At 37.1% G+C, this 18,037-nt stretch overlaps 1 protein-coding gene across 1 annotated transcript in view; it reads left to right on the forward strand.

The window, feature by feature from the left end:
- LOC116784055 (protein MMS22-like) overlaps nt 1-18,037 on the forward strand; it is a 36,391-nt gene that overhangs the window by 6,682 nt on the left and 11,672 nt on the right. Inside the window, exons 2-7 of the mRNA XM_032682235.1 lie at nt 2,025-2,215; nt 4,591-4,741; nt 8,299-8,441; nt 9,203-9,345; nt 9,503-9,662; nt 14,034-14,203. Coding sequence (XP_032538126.1) covers nt 2,025-2,215; nt 4,591-4,741; nt 8,299-8,441; nt 9,203-9,345; nt 9,503-9,662; nt 14,034-14,203 — 958 coding nt within the window. The remainder of the gene's footprint in view (nt 1-2,024; nt 2,216-4,590; nt 4,742-8,298; nt 8,442-9,202; nt 9,346-9,502; nt 9,663-14,033; nt 14,204-18,037) is intronic.

An 18,037-nucleotide genomic window follows, 5' to 3' on the forward strand; every position in this document is an offset into this window, starting at 1 on the left:
TTCCTTTCTTAAAATAAAACAGAAAAACCCTTTGTTTTACTGTTAAACTTTTTTTTTGTAATTGGCAAAAATAATTTTTTTAACTTGTTTCTTTAGCCTTGCTTTTACTTTTTCATCATTTATCCTCTAGACCTCACTATATCTTCACCCTTTTCTTTGTCCTTTTTTTAATAAGGGGATGCTCCCAAAAAAGTGTTGCTTGGCTTTTTATGCTAATCTTGCTTCTGTTTCAATTCATGTTGACTTGGAGAATATGCCTTGTAAATAGGAATACCACCTGACATACTGAATACAATCCTCAGTTTCTAAACATTGATTGTTTTCACAGCATCCTTAAAGGGTAAGCTGTCTTACTGTCCAAATATCATGGCTGGGAAACTGAGGCTAACAAAGGCTATATGATTTATGTGAAGCCACAGTGGGAATAAATGTTGGGTTTAGAATTCCTGGCTTTTGTTCTTGTGTTTGGATTCATGCCTTCTCTCAAAGAAATACTTGATTCCTCCTAATATTGCATACCTTTCCTTGTCTGCTAAATGTAACCATTCAAAAAGTAGCTGATACTCAATTCTCTGTCTGTCCTGTTGAAACTAATGAATGCCTGCTGGCAGGCATAAGGTATCGTTACCTTTGGCAACCAGTATGTTTTATGTTTTAAATTATGTGTTTTGCAGAATTTTTGGATACTAATTTGATATAATGAGATGCGCTTCTAATATCAACCCTAGTATGGGAAGGCCTTGCAGCCAGCCTACTCTTTATTTAAAATTATTCCATTTCAGATGTCCTAATGAGTGCTGTGAGTTGTGTAATTCTTTCATAATTTTCCCATGTTCCCAGAAGGGAACTAGGAGCTGGAGTTTTTTCTGTTTTTGTTTTGGTTTATTTCAAATTAGGGTAAGCATAGAATAAAGATCTAGGGGAAGATTTTTGTGAAACAGTTGCTATTGTGGGAATGGCAGTTAAGAAAAAATATTGTAGTCTACAAATGTTAGTGTTTAGGCAAGTCTCAATGCCTCTGCTGTTTACTGTTATCTTATAAATATCTTGACTCTGACTTTGCAGTGCTGTTTATAGAATTTAATAAAGCAAATGTAATAATGCTGCCTGTGCTTTAATGCACAATCTCAATTGAGTTGACCAGAAGATAAATAGGAACAGGAATGATAGTGCGTTCCTACAGATTGTTTTTAATAAGCATGTTATTTAGTTGATCAGCCCAGTACTGTAATGCCTCCTGTCCTCCTCTACCAGACAAATTTATTAATGTTCCCCCCCCATTTCTCTGAGAACATTGATTCCCTGCAGACATATCTCTATTAAACCTCTAGAAAGTCACAACTTCCAAATTAGATTAAGTAGCAGGAATGGTACTAGAAGAATCAAAGAAAATTGAGTGCCTTATTGAATTCATGCCACATTGTCTGCAGAAGAGATGGGAGTTATGTGTAGTGGTAACTTTTGTCTTTACTGTACTAACAAAGCTGTGGGCATTGCTGTCAAACCTAATTGTCTGCAGCGCATCAGGATAAAATGAATCTTTTATCTAAACTCTTACCTATTGAGGTTTTACAAATGAGAAGTAGATTTTGGAAGGAAGGTTTACAATTGATCAAAATCATTTGCCATTATTTGCTGTACACAACCCTATCCTAAAAATTCTAGTGAAAAAAATTTTAAAGAAGCACCTGGCTTTGGATTGGAAGCAGACTTGCTTGTCATGCTAGTTGCAAAATGCAGATATTCATTTTAAAGCTGCCAATTTCTCATTTTGATCTGACATATTAAAAAGCATATAATTAATGGTTGACATTAGTAATTAACATTAACTTTATGGTGCTTAATATGCCATCATTCATCTATCAAATAACTGGTATGCATAATGTCTTTGCATAAAGGTTTTAATTGCACAAAATGATCCTTCAGTTCCCAGGCTCTACAGTTTAAAGTAGTTGTAAATGCGTTTTAAAAAGATGTGAATTTTTCATTTATTGAACGTAAACATTGTTTTTGTTTCTCCCTAGGAGTGTGCACGAACGTGTAAGCCAGGGACTTCAACTAGGGAACACAGCCCCAGACGCACAGCTTCCATTAGTGGCTAAAGAGCACCACCTTGCTGTCGCCAGTGCTCTCTGGAGAAATTTCTTTCCGTACTTGAAGAGCCAAAGAATGTCACAGATGCCGCCTTCCCCTCAGCTTGCTGATACAGCTGCAGGTTAGCCCTGACCCCCCCCCCCCCGCGACTTACTGGACTTGGTGCTATTTTTGGGGTCACAAACTTTCAAGGATTTTGTATTTTGAGATACTTAACTATTCATAAATGCAAAAAGTAGATTCTATGCTAAATATTTTGACACAAAGAAATATTATACTGTTGAATTCCTTAATAGAATACAAACAGATTGAGAACACCAAAGGGGTTTGAAGATGTACAAGCCTGACTTCTTTTTCACTGCTAGTCACAGGTTATTATCAACATTGCAAATGTTATACAATATAAATAAAATTATGTTTTTCACTGTATCCAGAATTTACATACTTTTGTAGAAGTTTATTATAATTTTGTGTTGAACTATTAATTATGGTTGAAATACAAACTAAATATTTTAAAATAATATTTTTCATTTGAAGACAATTTTTAAAAGGTTGCATATATGACTGTTGTTTTTTGCCAAACCGTTATGGTCATGGTCATAAAAATATTTCATAATTAATTTTAATTATTTATGATGCTTTACGCTAGAGGTGTTTAATCTTGAAGTACAACATTCCATATGTGTGTGAACTCCACATGCAACAAGTCAGAGTCAGCTTGGCAGTGAATAGAAAGGTGTCCCAGTTTGATCTTTAAAATCAGAAGCTAGCATTGTATTCTGCAGTTAAAATGAAATCTTGTATCCATTTAACTAAAATTCAGAGGAGTACAATATAAAATATTTTTCCCATCGTGATATGAATTAGATAAAGTTACACACTCAGGGGTACTGAGTTGGTAATAGAAAAGCTAAAAGATGCTTCATTTGAAGCAGCTCTGTGGTAGTTAAGAGGTAACATTAATGAAAGAGGCAGTGTGCAACAGTAGTGGTCTCACCGCTGAAGAGTATGTGAGAAACAGCAATACAAATCAAAGGAAGAGGTTGTTAATGTCAAAACTTCATTCATGTCCTACACACATACAGTGTCATATCTTTTTTTTTTATTTTATATTAGCACAGTGAAATAGCAAGAGCAGCAACCTATTATAAACTCCTCTGAGAAGCAGGGGAGTGCAGTTGTGACCTGCTTTATAGAGATGTGTTCGATAGCACTACAGAGGAAAGCAAACCTTTCCCACACTGTATGAGCTTCTTACCTTAGAGGTTGCAGCCCAGAGGACAGAGCAGCTGTCACAGCTCTCCTGCTCCCCCTGCCAGGCAAATAGCCTGGGACTCACATTTCTCCCATTTCTCCCCAAACTGTGTTATGGCTGATGCTGCAGAAATCTCTGGAAAAAGGCTGCCACAAAATGTTTCCTTACCTAAGGCAGAGTGGGGACTCTGTATGACTTTGTTTTTTCCAAGGCACATAAGGAAATGTGAACTCCTTCATGGCTTAAGGTAGTCTGCCCCTATACCATTAATTAAAATAATTTCATTGTTGTTTCTGAAAATTAGCCTTTTCCATCTAATTCATCTTTTCAATGTGTGTAAGTTTATAATTATTTTAATATTAATTTAAAATTAACTTGAATTGGAGACTTTGGGAACTAGTGAGCCCCTTTTTCATCGCCCTCTAAATTCCTGACTTGTTTAATGCCTCTCATTTCCTATAGCCTAATAATCACTCAGCATTTCAGATTGCATTTTCTTTCTGAGTTTTAATATATGTGTTATTTGCAATATAAAGAATGCACTGTATTTTTTATTCTAGTAGTGTTAGATATAGATTGTTCAGTAGACATAACAGAAACAGCAAAAGGTTATGCTTCATTAACAAAATTCTGCACAAAATACTGCCCCAGTTTCTAGATCTGCAGCTGTTACATGAAGATCCTTTTCAAGAGTAAATTTGTCTACAGTGCTTTATTTGTATGGTAAATTTGATACATGAATGTCTATTCCAAAAATACAAAGGTACCAGCTTTTACTGAGTGAATTCTTTACAGATACAGTTCTTCACTCTGAGAAACGTGTAAAAAAACTGAAAGAAATAGATAAAACTCAACCCTGTAAAGCACAGTAATACATGTACAAGAGAAGATGTAGAGGATGAAGGTAAGAAAGGGAGGTCAAGACAAAAAAGCAGGTTTTAAGACACAGTTTTTACTGCATAGGTGGTAAAGTTGTACCTTCAGGATTTATAATATGTGGGTTTGTGAATCTATTTAAAATTGCATATGTTTGGATCCATTTTCCCTCTTTTGCAGCCAGTGTGTCTTGTTGACTTAGAAACTGCTTGGGATAGAGACTACATTTTTAGTGTGGGTGCACTCTCTGTTAGAACAGTTGCCCTGGCTGCACATTATTAATTGTAATTAATTTTCAGTGCTTTTTAATGGAACAGGAATGTACCAAGAAACTATTAAGATGTTTTTTCTCTCTTTGAAAACAGGTTTTACTCTCTTAGCTTTGGATATACCCAGCAAAGCCCTATCAGATCTCCAGCCACAGCCTGTTCTATCAATGATGCAGCTGTTTGGATGGGATGACATGGTGTGGCCTCAGCTGGTGTCAAGATATCTAAGTCATCTAATTCAAAACAGGTGAAAAATTGTGACTGCTTGTTCTTCCAGTACCTTCTCATCCTTCTTTAGATGTGTGGAAAATGTTACTTCAAATGTTAATGTTTCAGTAAGGTGGTCCAGGTTCTTTGCAGCTTTTCAAGCACCAGGACAATCCAGTCAGATTTTTATATATATGAGAAATTTTATTCTCTCTGAGTAAGCCTCTGTGGACCTAAGATAGATGGCTGATGGTGGTTTTTGTGGCATGCCTTTTTCCCTGCCTTGCCCGTTTCTGAATCAGGTTTTGGAAGCAGGGGAGGTGAGAAATGAGAGAGAAAGAGGGAATATTTCTGTGTCGGACTGTATTTGAAAGTGAAAAATGTTGCACATTTTTAGGGTACACAGTGTACTAAGGAGCATAACTGTAAGTCAGGATATGGTAAAGATTATTTAAGTGTGATTGACAAAGATGAGGCTATGGCCTTCTTGCAGGGAGGTGTTAAAAAACGTTGCATTTAGTTCCTTGTGTGTCAGTGTGGAACTTGGGAGTGTTCAGTCCTCTGATTTGCCATATTTCTCTTTTATGATCTTTATAGGGTGAGTTTCATTCAAGGTTACAGATACCTAGCACATGCTGAATGCAATAAGAGTTAGGCACATAAATTCCCTTTTATAATTTGAATTTTATAGTTTGAATCTTCTTGTTCTTCAGACAAGATCAAGAAAAACATTTTGATGCCTAAACTGAAATTTTGGTATTATTTAGATTCTTAAGATTAATTTCCAGTTCCCTCAGTAAACATTCAAGTAAGTGATTGAAAGCAATTGCTTAAGTATTCCTTAGCAGTATTCATTAAGCACCTGACGTATTGTTAAAAATGTATACACAGATACGTTTTTATGCTAGCTGAGGTAATGTTTATGGTATATGGAACCATGGCCAAAATATTCCTTTTTCCAGGTGTTTAGAAGCACGATTGCATTAGCAAGTGCAGAGCACACACACATATCAAGTTTCTCATACAGCCCTGCTGCCAAAATTTCTTCTAAAAATGCAGTTATCTGGTGTACATTATCTGAGAGGTTAGAGCACTTGTGCAGCAATTTGGAAAACCCATGTCAGGTGGGTCTTGCACTCTGATGGAATTCAGACCTTTGTTTCCAAATACTGCCTTAGAAAGGAATGAGAGGGACTTGACCTCCTCTGGCTGATTGTGCTGGTGGACTAACTGACAATGTCAGGTTCATGGATCCATAGTGAGAGAATTAGCAGGAGTATAATTAGGTGACAATGGACATTTGTCTTTTGCTTATTTGTGTGTATGCTCTCACTCTTTCTGGTTCTCTCTTATGTGTTCTCACTCTCTCACTCTGTGCTTTCCTGAATCTCCTTCGTGAATCTGGAAGCATGGGACAGAATGCACTCATGCAGAGGCAGATAATTTTACCCCTAAACTGTTGAGTTTTCCATTGCCCAGGCTCAAGGAAAATTGTTACCCTTAACAATTTCCTGAAGCCAACGAGTTAAAAACTTAAGTATCTGAGAATAGGTAAAGGTATGTCCCCACCTTACTAACAGAGCTGTAGGGTGCTCAGATTCCTGGTGAAAGAGCAATGAGTACCTAAGGTAAGATATTTTTGGTAGAATATAGAGGTATCATGCTCTAAACACTGTCATCTTGAAAGCAATTTTTTGTAGCATGATTCATGTACTTATTTACCTTAGGCACTTGTAGAACCAAAGTTATCAAAGTATCTAAGTGATGGGATCTTTAGACTTCATGGTTTCTGCACTCTGATAATTTTCACATCAAACATTGTCAGTTAAAAAGTAAAAAGATTCTTTTGTTTCCAATACATACTCTGCCAGCTCTGGGAACATACACACAAGCTTTGGCATTTCTTTCGCCGTAGTGCCTAAAAGTTTCTTACCACAACCACATTGTGTGGTGCATGATAGTATTATAACCTGTTTAAACTAATTTTGAGTGTGTGAATAAGATCACTGTTTTAAAAGGACCACTTGCCATGCTTCTAGCCAGGTAGTTATTGTTCTTTCCTTTCTAAGGATTAGGAGCATATTCTTCTCCAGTTTTAGGAAGATGCCAAAGTCGCCCACCTACCAGCAAGCAAGAGAAATAAGAGTGAGACTACAACAGAAAGTGGTTTTTTGAGCCTTTGTGGCCAAGTAGACTAGCTGTGTACATGAAGATTACATGAGAATTAAATTGTTTACACATTACTGCAAAGAGCATTAAGTCCATAAGCATCCTGTTTTTTCTTTTTTGGTACTGGAATACAATGTTCATTTTTTTCATTTTATTTCCTTGCATTTGGTCTCCTTACTTACTTTGTCAGTAGTACTTCATCAGAGATCTTGAGACAAAATATAGAGTTGTCACTGGTTTGAAGTAAATGAAGCATAAAAAACCCCCAACTTTATGAATGTTGTTTAGTGAGAAGCAGAATCCAGTTTGGTTTCCATCTGGAAGTCTTGACTTTCTGTTGCAAGCATGAGTAAAAATCAGTAGAAAATAAGTAGAATTACATGTACATATATCAAGAAAAGAGTACAAACATTTTTCATTAAAGTTGAAGTACCTACGACTGACCAGGGAGGAAATCTCTCAAATAAAAGGTGTAACTATTTTCAAAAAATTTCACTGACCTGAAGCACACGTGGAGCTCATCTGATAGGAACTGGAAACAGAATGCAGAATAGACCTGCTGTCTTTTAGCAAGGAGTTTCTAAAGAATTAATGATGTGAGGCTGATATGCTTGGGAAAGAGTGACTGTAGCAGCTACTCATTGTAGTAAGGCAAATAAAAGCTTATAATTATGGAACAGTAGAGTACTGAGTGACTTTGGTCTGACACTTCAATGGTAGAATGATAGCGAGTGTTTGATTGAAAGTATATATAGCAAGTTTGTGTGATCTTTATACTTGTGTGTGTATACATGCATAAATGTATACATCTGTAATGTACTGCCAAGTATAGTGGTTTCTTTCCTCATCTCCAAGGTGCCTTTTTATATTTCCCTTTTCATGTGTTTTGAACATAACGCATCTTTATTTGCTAAAGCTGACCTTCTCCATCTTTACTGTAGTTCGAACGAAGGAGATTTCAGAGTGGTGTGGGGCACCTGGGCTAGCTTTATATGAAAGGCTGGAGTAGCTTAAGCAGTGTCAATATGGAGTTCCAGGCTGCTTCAGATATACTATCTCCAGCATCGTACACTGTCAGTTTAGATAATACTGTCAAATTACCCATTGTTAGAGTAAAACATTTCCCACTGTGTGAATTTCCCTCCACCCTGTTTTATGTAACCAAAACATATGTACATGTGTATATATGCCTTTAAATTACCATGGGTGGCATTACCAAATTTATCATGTTCTCTCTGTTTAGGCATCAGGATATTGTGAGCAAAGTCTGTGGAGTATGCACAAGCAATGCCAATTGACCTTTCTGTTGCTTTAATTGTTTCTGTGCACTGTTTCTGTATGTCTACAGCCAAATGAGACACTCTGCTACCCTTTTTGCCTACTTTTATTAGATCACCCTACCTTTTTCTTCCTCTTCTACCTATGCAGTTCACTGCGTGAAGCTTTTTCTAGTATGGGATATACATCCTATGAAGCTCTGACAGTGCGTTCTTGGTTTCGATGCATTTTGCAAATGTTCATAGATCAACCAAGTGGTGTTCTGGCCAAGACAGATGCTGAGCGAACAGTTGGTAAGTGTTCACATTTCCCTAATGTTTGCAGTAACGATTCTATATTGCAAAGCTGGCAAACATTTTCAGCTAATTACAAAATGTATTTTTGTTTGTATTCCTTTACTTTTACCTAATTACAAAATGTGTTTCTTTACACTGCTTGTGCTATTTTTTGATAGTTTGCCTGCTCTGCATATGACAAATTTATCACAAACAAAGATAAAAGAGCTTGTTTCCTTGGAAGCAAAGAATAAAAATGTACTCCCAAGGAGACAAGCTATTTTTCCCCCATGGAGAAACTGCTCTAAAAAAGTGAATCTGAAGTAAATAGTTAGAAATCATGCTGTGAATAGCCGAAAAGAAAAGGGAAAAAAAATCTAGTTGTAATTAATTCTGCCCTTTTTTGTGTCGGATATTTTGCTTTCTTAGAGAAATATTTCATCACTTCTTCTAAAAACACTGCAGTTCTAATTATCTTTAGAACACATCTTCTAGTGACTATCTCTCATACACATTTTGTAGATTTTGAAAAAAATACCCACCAGTACCATGAAAGACTTGGTTATCCATACTTAATACTCTTTATTCTCTTATAACTCTATTAGAAAAAGAACTAGTTTGGACATGTGGTCTTTGTCTGGAGAGATACAGTTAGTTGCAGAATCCTTGTGTTTTGGACATTTTAAGATAATGTTTTACTTTATCATTTTGGGACTAAAGTAAATCTAAAAGCATAACTGTATACTATATTTACTGCTGTGCTCTCTTGTAATAATCAGGGAAAGCCTATATGGAGCAGCTGACTGAAATGACAAGACTGATTTTTAAACTCTCAGAAGTAGAAAAAATTCTTTCAAAGGCTCATGTTGAAGAATCAGTTTTCAAGCAAGACCCAAAATATGCTCTTGTCCAGTTCATTAAGGTACTGTACACCTATCCCTGTGTCAGTTTCATAGGACAATTTTAGTGAAAAGGAACTATATATCAGACTGGGGGTTGAAAAAGAAATTACTCACAAAAATCTCATGAGAGACTTAATAAGTTTATTTATATTTCTTTCAATGTTTTTGTTTTCTCAGGCTGTTGGTAGAACTTACAGTGGCCTTCAGACACTCCCTGAGAAATCTACCATGGTAGCAAAGACTCTAGAGTATTTAGGTGATGTATTAAAGTATGTAAAACCTTACCTGAAGGTAAAAGGACCTCCAGAAGGTCTGCAGCTTACATATTGGATCATAGGTAATTATTTTGCAACCTCTTTTTTTTTTTTTAGGAAATAGTTTTAAGGCATCAATAAAATAAATTATTAATACTTTTTTTCCTCTATACTATCCATATATATATATATTTCCTCTATAGTATTTAACGGTTTAAAAAAGAAACTCACCAAGATGTTACAATTAGATATTTAATTATTTTCTGCAGATTTGCTTTGATCCTGATGTCTTGACCTCCTTGTGGTTTTTATTTATGGGGTTCTTTATTACACCTACAAATCAGTATTTTTAAGAGTAAGATGTTTTCATGTCTTTCACTACTGAAAACTAAATGTTTAACCTAAACAAACTCAGAAACAGTGACAAGAGTCAGTTTTTGACTATTTAGCCATAGTGAAAATTGTTATAAGTCATAGCAGTTCCTGAAGTTACAGCAATTCATGCCCACAATGGATTTGCTCTTCCCATAGGGGGTTGTGAGACCTTTTCATATGTGGTCTTTTGTTGTCTCCTTCCTCTTCCCACTCATATTTTAAATGAAAGTGATGAGTTCTGAATTTTTCCTACAGAGCATGAAAGTAGATGTAAAATCTTCTTAAAGAATTCCAAGTTTTGAACCATGTGGATTGAGGCAACATGCACTTGGTGTTAGGTATCCAAGCTATCGGGAATAGCCTGGCTCACCAGTGAAATCACTTGCCAGAGGACCACTTATTTAAATGAATTTTTCAATTGCTATGTAGTGTAAAGGTAGAAATGGAAGTGCAGCCAATGAGTCATAGAATTCAGCAAACTGTAGGTAGATTTGGTTAGGGCCAATGTGGAGGGGTAAGGTAGAACTTAAAACTGTTTTTTCAGGGAGTTTAGGTTAGATATTAGTAAAAGATCCTTCACCCAGAGGGTGGTGGGACACTGGAACAGTCTTCCCAGGGAAGTGGTCATGGCACCGAGCCTGCTAGAGTTCAAGGAGCATTTGGACAATGATCATAGGCACATGATGTGATTCTTGGGGTGGTCCTGTGCGGGGCCAGGAGTTGGACTTTGATGATCCTTGTGGGTCCCTTGCAACTCAGGATACTCTATGATTCTACGATCAGCAGTGTTATGACAGGCTGCATCGTATTTATTGAATTTATGTTAGTGGCCAAGTTGGCTTAGGAATGTAATTTGCTTTCTTTGGAACTGCTTCTCTTACATACATTCTGTACTTTACTAAAACTCAATTCTAACATTTGTTCATTAAATGTGTGGTAGTGAAAAAAAGTGGTTTTCCCCCTGGAGTTAAAAAAATGGTAACCCCCGAGGGGGTGGTGTCACTTGATGTTGACCCAATCAGCGCCCCTGCAAAATTTAAACATATCACACCAGACCGGAAAAGAAGGATGATGATGTAGCTGGAGAAGTACCGGAAAAGAAGGATGATGATGTAGCTGGAGAAGTAGTGGCCATGTTCTGAGACCACGAGGAGAGAGAGAGAGGGGCCCGGAGTCCCGCTGGGGGCCCAAGGCCCCTCAGCCCCAGGCTGAACTTGCAGAAACTCGGAAACAGTGTTAAACTGGACCAAGTTCTGTGACTGAATAGCTGGGGGAGTCTTTTTCCACTGTGAGTGGGCAGCAGGAGCAGCGGCACAGACAGCAGTGAACAGAGAACTGTGGCAAAAAGCCAAGAAGATAAGAAACAAGCAGCAAAGACAGCATGCAGCTGAGCAGAGAGACACAGAGATGTCTGATGGAGGGAGAGAGAGGACTAAGCTCAACAAAGACAGTTTTGGGGTAAGAACTGAATCAGATCCCCCCAAAACCCCTTTGAGACCCCTCCTAGGAGGAGGGGGTGGACTCCTACTTGAGGGGAGTCTTGGAATGCAGCAGCACCGGAGAGAGGAGCTGAGAAGCTCAAGACGTCCTGGAAGCTGGACCAGGATGGCCGGACAGAATGTGGGGGATGTGACCTTGTTCCCCCCCACTGCTGCCAGGCTGGCAGTTTTGAGACAGAGCAAAGGAGGTCTGATAGAACACTTAGGGCAAGGACTGAACTGAAAGCTGCCCTAAACGTTCTGACTCAGGGGATAAATCCCCTGAGGAAGGGACTTTCACGAAGATGCCCTGCACTTCGTGATATGACGTGGTGAAGCGAGCATTGCCACTGCTTCGCAGTCCACAGGAGAGAGACCTTCGCTTGGAGCCGAAGGGCTGAGAGGGGTGAGAGGAGATCCCCTTGTGTGTAATGAAAAGAGATCCAGCTACACCAATCCAGCTACAACTGCTGCATTGAGGAGGAGAGACTGCTGCCCTAAATGTGGAAAGGAGCTTTCCTTCTTCCCTTCTGGACTTTTATTGGAGAGAGATTTGATCCAATGTAAATAGTGCTTTATCATAGGAGAGATAGTTAGGATTGTGTATATAATGTATTAGAATATTTATTTGTGTAATAATTGTAATATAATTCCCTTCCCCCCATATTGAGTCTTGTGTTTTGTCTGGAAAACCCCTCTCACACTGGGATGAGTTGTGGGAGGGAGGCTTGGACTCAGAAGTTGGATTTTTGGAGATTTCAAACCACAACAGTGTGAAACCACTGACAGGATGGAAAAAGAAGAGTGCTGTGTATTATCAGCGAATTGTGCCAGTCTGACCCACTTACCTTTAAAAATAGAGTAAACCTTGTGTATCTCAAAGACAGAGGTAATAATTTGCATGCACATGCAGTTTAAATCATGATTATAAGAAGCACAGCAAATCATGACCAAGATCAAAAGGTGCATCAAATGTAGTGGAATTAGGGTTTTGTAAAATACTTTACTTTTCTATTGCAAGATCGGCATATTTTGATGCACAAGACGTATATCAAATTAAATGTTTTCAGATATCCAGATGTGGGTTGGAGCCTTGGAAAGTAATTTTAGATTGGTATTTTCCTTTTTAGATTGGTATTGTCTTTTCTGTTCTTTGCAGTAGGAAGCGATTAATCTTCAGTCATGCTGTTGTGTGCAAGAAATTGTCCTTTTCTTTTTAGTTAAGAAAACATAGAAAAGGTTTAAAAGAAAAAATATTTAAGTGAATTTCAATCACTGCTTCACATTCTGTGGGCTTGTTAAATTATAAGGACAAAGCAAGAAACTTAACAAATCTAAACACCTCCCATCTGTGGTCAGATTGTGTCTTGTACTGTCCCATACATCACAGGAGCGATAATAGAAAGAGTACTTTAGCTGGAATGACCATGTTTCTTTCAAAGCAGGAAGCTTAGACAACATTATTAGAAGTATTGTTAGGTGATCGTTCTCTTTCTCTATGATTGATCATTGTGTTTTCTTTCACTCCAGAAGATTAATGTTGTTTTGCGTTGTTTTTAGAGATGGTAATGAATGACTTTTATAGATTAATAATATCTTGTAACAGCCTAATTTTGATTTTTCATTATTTTCAAAGTCTTAAACATGTTTGCTTGGAATATTCCTGTATTTTCAACCCAGGAAACCTCTCCTTGCCTCTAATTAAATGTAAAGTTAAGAATGTCTGTGGGAACCACTACGTGGAAATTTTGTTTTATTTAGTGTGTGTTTTGAGTATCAACACTCTGGAGTATAGTTATTTTCTCAAGAAAAATTACACCTTACCTGCAATAAAGAAGTTTCTGAAAGTTAGGGTTTTACACATCAACACCTTTTTACTTTTTTTTTTTTTAAAGATCTTAAAACTGGCTCAGAGCTGTGCAAGTGATACGTTAATGTGTTGAAAACAAGAAATATGTTCTCTGAGGCTCTCAGTTAGTGAACTGAGAGCCCGCAAAGATCTGATGAGACCATGCTGGTTTAATGTAGTTGGCTGCCCCTTATTCTTTTTAATCTGCTGAAATTAAATACAATTGGAAGGATATTTAATGTTTTCCTAACATTCAGTTCCCACGTGAGTAGTTGCTGATGTGGCCACAGTGGTGTTAGATAAATGTGAAGGAAAGGCAAAGGCAGCATATCTCTGTAAAATGGGATGAATGCACACAGCAAGGTAAATGTTTAAGTGTGTGTGTGCTGATGGCAGTGGTGTTATGGATCAAGTTTAGTTAAGTTTTCTGCATGGATGTAAGAAACTGTCCTTTCTTTAGCATTGCTGTACTTTTCCTAAAGCAGCTTCACTGGCTTAAAACCTTCTAATTGTAATATATTGAGTCAATTTAGCACTTTTTTTGGATAAACTCTAAATGGACTTTTGGATTTGTTTTAATTTTATTTAAGGGATGCCATGGAATGAATACATGGGAGCGAGACATGTCAGTTGCTGTTGCTATTCTCAGATTATCTAATTTAGCATAATTGTCTCTTTAGGCTTTCTTATTTTTCTTTCTTAATTGTAAATTGCTTTGGGATTTCTTTTTTTTTTTTTTTTTTGCCAAACAGGATGTCTGGTAAAGTTCTGGGCACCAATACTGGCTACCTCCAAGGCACAGCAACTCTTGTTTCGCATTGTGGATTGCTTATTGCTGCCACACTCTGTGCTTCAGCAGGACAAAGAACTGCCTGTGGCTTTGCTGTCTGCCATTCAGGAAAGCCTGCCTCTTTATCTTCAGGTAAATATCTGAACTCTATTATCAGCAGACAAACGTATCTTCAGGAAAAGATTCATATTGCAGAGGATGTTTTCCTTTACCCTAATCAAAACAAGCGTTGACTGAATTTAAAAAAGCAGCAAGAGGAGTTTTTATTTCTTAGAGAAGTGGAAAGAAAATTGCCACCCCCTTGGCTTTCCTCTCATGGCATGCAGCTATGCTGTAGTACACTCCAGAGCTTCTAGTCTCATCACTGTATATGGAAAGCTTTTAGACAGCCTACTGGTTACACTGGTCTCTGATGTGAGCGATTTCTGAAACAGTGGATCAAGTAGTAATAATATGTAGTGAGACACTTTTTAGGTCATCTTTGACCTAACCGTACATAATTATAGATGAGATAGTCTTTTTTTGTTGGTCTTAGGAACAAAAAAAAATCTTCTGCATATTATGGCACTGGTTTGTCTTTATGCTTTGAGAATGTGTTTTACTGAATCAAGTTTCTGCTGCTTACTCTTATATGGCTAAAGTGCTCTTGCCCATTATTCCTCCTATTCTTCCCTCAGCTTCCCTGTCACTCTTGAAACCATGCAAGGCTTGCTGGTGTTGTAGAAACATACTAATTCCTGCTGGTGAGGAAAAGAAAAAAGTGTATTTTTTAAATAAATAAGTTGACATGTTTTCCTTGTAGATCCTTGGGGTCTTTTTTCCTTACCATTTTCCCTTCCCTCTTAGTCTTCATTTTGATTGCAGTCTTAACTGACTTCTTCGCAAGGCTGTATTGAAAAACAATGCAGTGGTGACATTGTAAACATCCCTCGGATTTATTCCTTCTGAAAGTAGTTGCCTTGTGATCGATGACATGTCATATGGAAGTAAATATGATTATATAATGATGTGCAGAATATGACTTGCTTTGCTGCTCTGTAGGTATTTTCAGAAGCTATATACATGTAGGACCATCTGGACAATGATATTACCACAGAGTGTGACTGTCTGTTTGCTAATTTAGTATTTTAGTCAGAGAGCCAGTTTCTCTGGAGTCTGCACAGACGGATGTAGTCTTGAGATGAAACCACTTGAGTTGGTTTTGAAGTCTAAGTGTTGTGGACCCTTGTTTCCTGTTTTCTTTGCCAGTTTCTGACTTCCTGACCTCACTTTTGTATTCTTCAGCAGTCTGCTGCATAGTCCACATGCTTTCTGGCTATGCTAGATGATCTTACTTGACCAAATAGTTTGTTTTAGACAAATGCTGCTTCTAGAAAATGAGTAAATCTTCAATTTGATGAACACTTGGTAAGAGAAGACAAAGAGGAGAATTCTTGACTTATTTTTCCTGTTTCAATTTGGGACTTCTGCATTTTATTAAGTGTTTGTATTTACAAAGTTCCAACATTTATAAGTACTTCAAAATGCTTTATTCATTCAAGAATACTTCCTTCCCTTTTATTTGGAAAAGTGGCAAAATTCTGATTTAGAATCAACTCAAAATGAAAATATTTTAAGTTCAGTTTAGAAACAAAATATAACTCCTCTGAGATTCTTTGAGATTGAATGGATTCTAGGCACTCTCTGACATCTCAAGTTATTATTTTACAATTGGCTTAAGACTAAATTCATTCCCTTTCACCACCACCACCATGTGCATTCCCATTTAATTTGCTTTAATGATTCTGTGAATATCAATTTATGAGCTGAACCAAATAGTAACTAGCCCCACAAAACAAACAAACAAAAACCAAAAACCCAAATGGGCATGTCAAAAAAGAGTGATAGAACAGTTTATGTGGGAGGAAAAGCATGTAAATATGGTGGGAGGAAAGATGGAGAAACAATTCTTGGGAAATAACCTCACCTTGACTGAGTTAAACTGCAGGTGAAATGTGTGATCAGAGCCTCCTTGGGTGGCTACCCTGTGCCTGATGCTTATTCATGGAGGTGGAGCACTGGCATTTTAGTGTAGGAGCCTTAATTCACCCTAATGTTAGACTAGCATTGTTCTATAGATCTGTTCCTCTTAATACTCCAGCTTACAATTTAATCTTGTGGCAGTTACATGAAAATAAAGAAATAGGCGTCTGGAGACCATGCAAAATATCTTACACATGCAAATTCTTTATTCATAGTCAAAGTATAAAAGCCCTTGAGTAGAATTTCTGCTCAGCAGTCTTTTCAATTTTTATTTATTTACTGGAAAGTTCCAGGCTCCATCTCTTTTTCTTTTCCTTCAACTCCTTAGTATGGGCTGCTCCTCCTTTGTCAAAAAAACCCTAGAGATCTCAGAAGACTTCTTAGTTTTGCTAGCAATGATTTGCCAAAAAGTCTCTCTTTCCAAAGCATTTAACAACTACTCTTAATGTGTTTTTTTGCAATCGGATATGTCTGTCACGTATTGGCCTCATAAGTCACCAACGTGCCTGTAACAAATGTGGATAAAGCCTTCCCAGATCTTCGTCCGCGAAGCCCAGCCATGATGATGATAATGTGGTTTACTTGATCCAGGTTTTAAAGGGATTTGAAATAAGTCTTAGTAGCGGGTAATTAATTTCATACATCCATTGATGCAGCAATCTTATGAAATCCTATAGAATTCCTGGATTTTTCCATCTTTTAGGACAACATACAAAGCTCCTTCTCTTCCCACACAGTAGTTTATTACTACTTCCCATAAAGTAGTTTATTACTACTTTCACAATTCATCAAAACTGATGACTGCATCTCATCATCCTTCTTTACCCCAAACATACAGGTTTATTTTTAATAGATCAAAATTAAAGACTTCTTTTAGTTCTACACTGGCACACATAATTGTCAAATGCACTAATTAGAGCTGGACATTGCATTTCTCTCTCCTTGCTTCAGACTGTCTGTATTTACTTATGTTTGTGTTTATATAGAAATTTGGGGTATACGGTTGTGCCTTTTGACAGCTATTGGGCAGCTGGTCTGTTCTCCACTGTACATAGAGCTTATCTAGAAGTTTTTTTCAAACTCAAGTCTGATGCTACCTTGTCAAAATAGCTTAGTTCTAGCAGCTTTTAAACGTTTTTGTTTTTTTTTTTTCTTGCCTAAAGAGTTACTGTCTGGATACTATTTCTATCACTGTGCATCATCTGTTTTGATAATATTTGATGACCTAAGAAAGATTCTATTGAGATATAATGTAAAAATTGCCCTCAGAGTTGTTTGAACAACTGACTTCAGAAAGTAAAGCATGAAGAACATGAATGAACAGCCATTTTACAATTTTATGGGACTGTTCCTAATTATGAGACTGTAAGGCATGTAAAATTTAACCCTAGGTATTTCACTACTGTAAAAAGCAGTTCAGTTGATTTGTATGATAGTGGATTGCTGAAGCCTATCATAGGAAGTTTCAGATTGAAATGGCTCTTGGTAGATTTCTTGGAGAATGATTTGGAGAAATTTTAGTACACATTACCAGAAATATGGGAAAGAACTGAAGTGGTGTATGAAACTTGTTTTGGAGAAGAAATATTAGTTTAGAAATGTCTTGCAGAATACAGTGTGGATCCATGGAATAAGCATTTTATACATAGTGATAGGAAAGGTAAGATACCCTGCTTGATTTATCAGTGTGAATCCTGTCCGATACAGAAGACTGTTGATTTCTATGTAAATACAGAGAGTGGTAAAAGAGCTTCATTCTAAATAGTGCTTGGCACATACATTTTCCCGTGATTTTAATGGGTCTGTGCAGGCTCAGCATTTGTCAGAGATCAGACCTTAGAAGCCCTCCCATGAGCCACATCTGTGGTCCGATATTTGAGCAAGCTTATTAATACATTTTGTGAATTATAGTATGTATTTAATAGGAATCGTACAACATTAATT

The sequence above is a fragment of the Chiroxiphia lanceolata genome, chromosome 3 (assembly GCF_009829145.1).
Source record: "Chiroxiphia lanceolata isolate bChiLan1 chromosome 3, bChiLan1.pri, whole genome shotgun sequence".
NCBI lineage: Eukaryota > Metazoa > Chordata > Aves > Passeriformes > Pipridae > Chiroxiphia > Chiroxiphia lanceolata.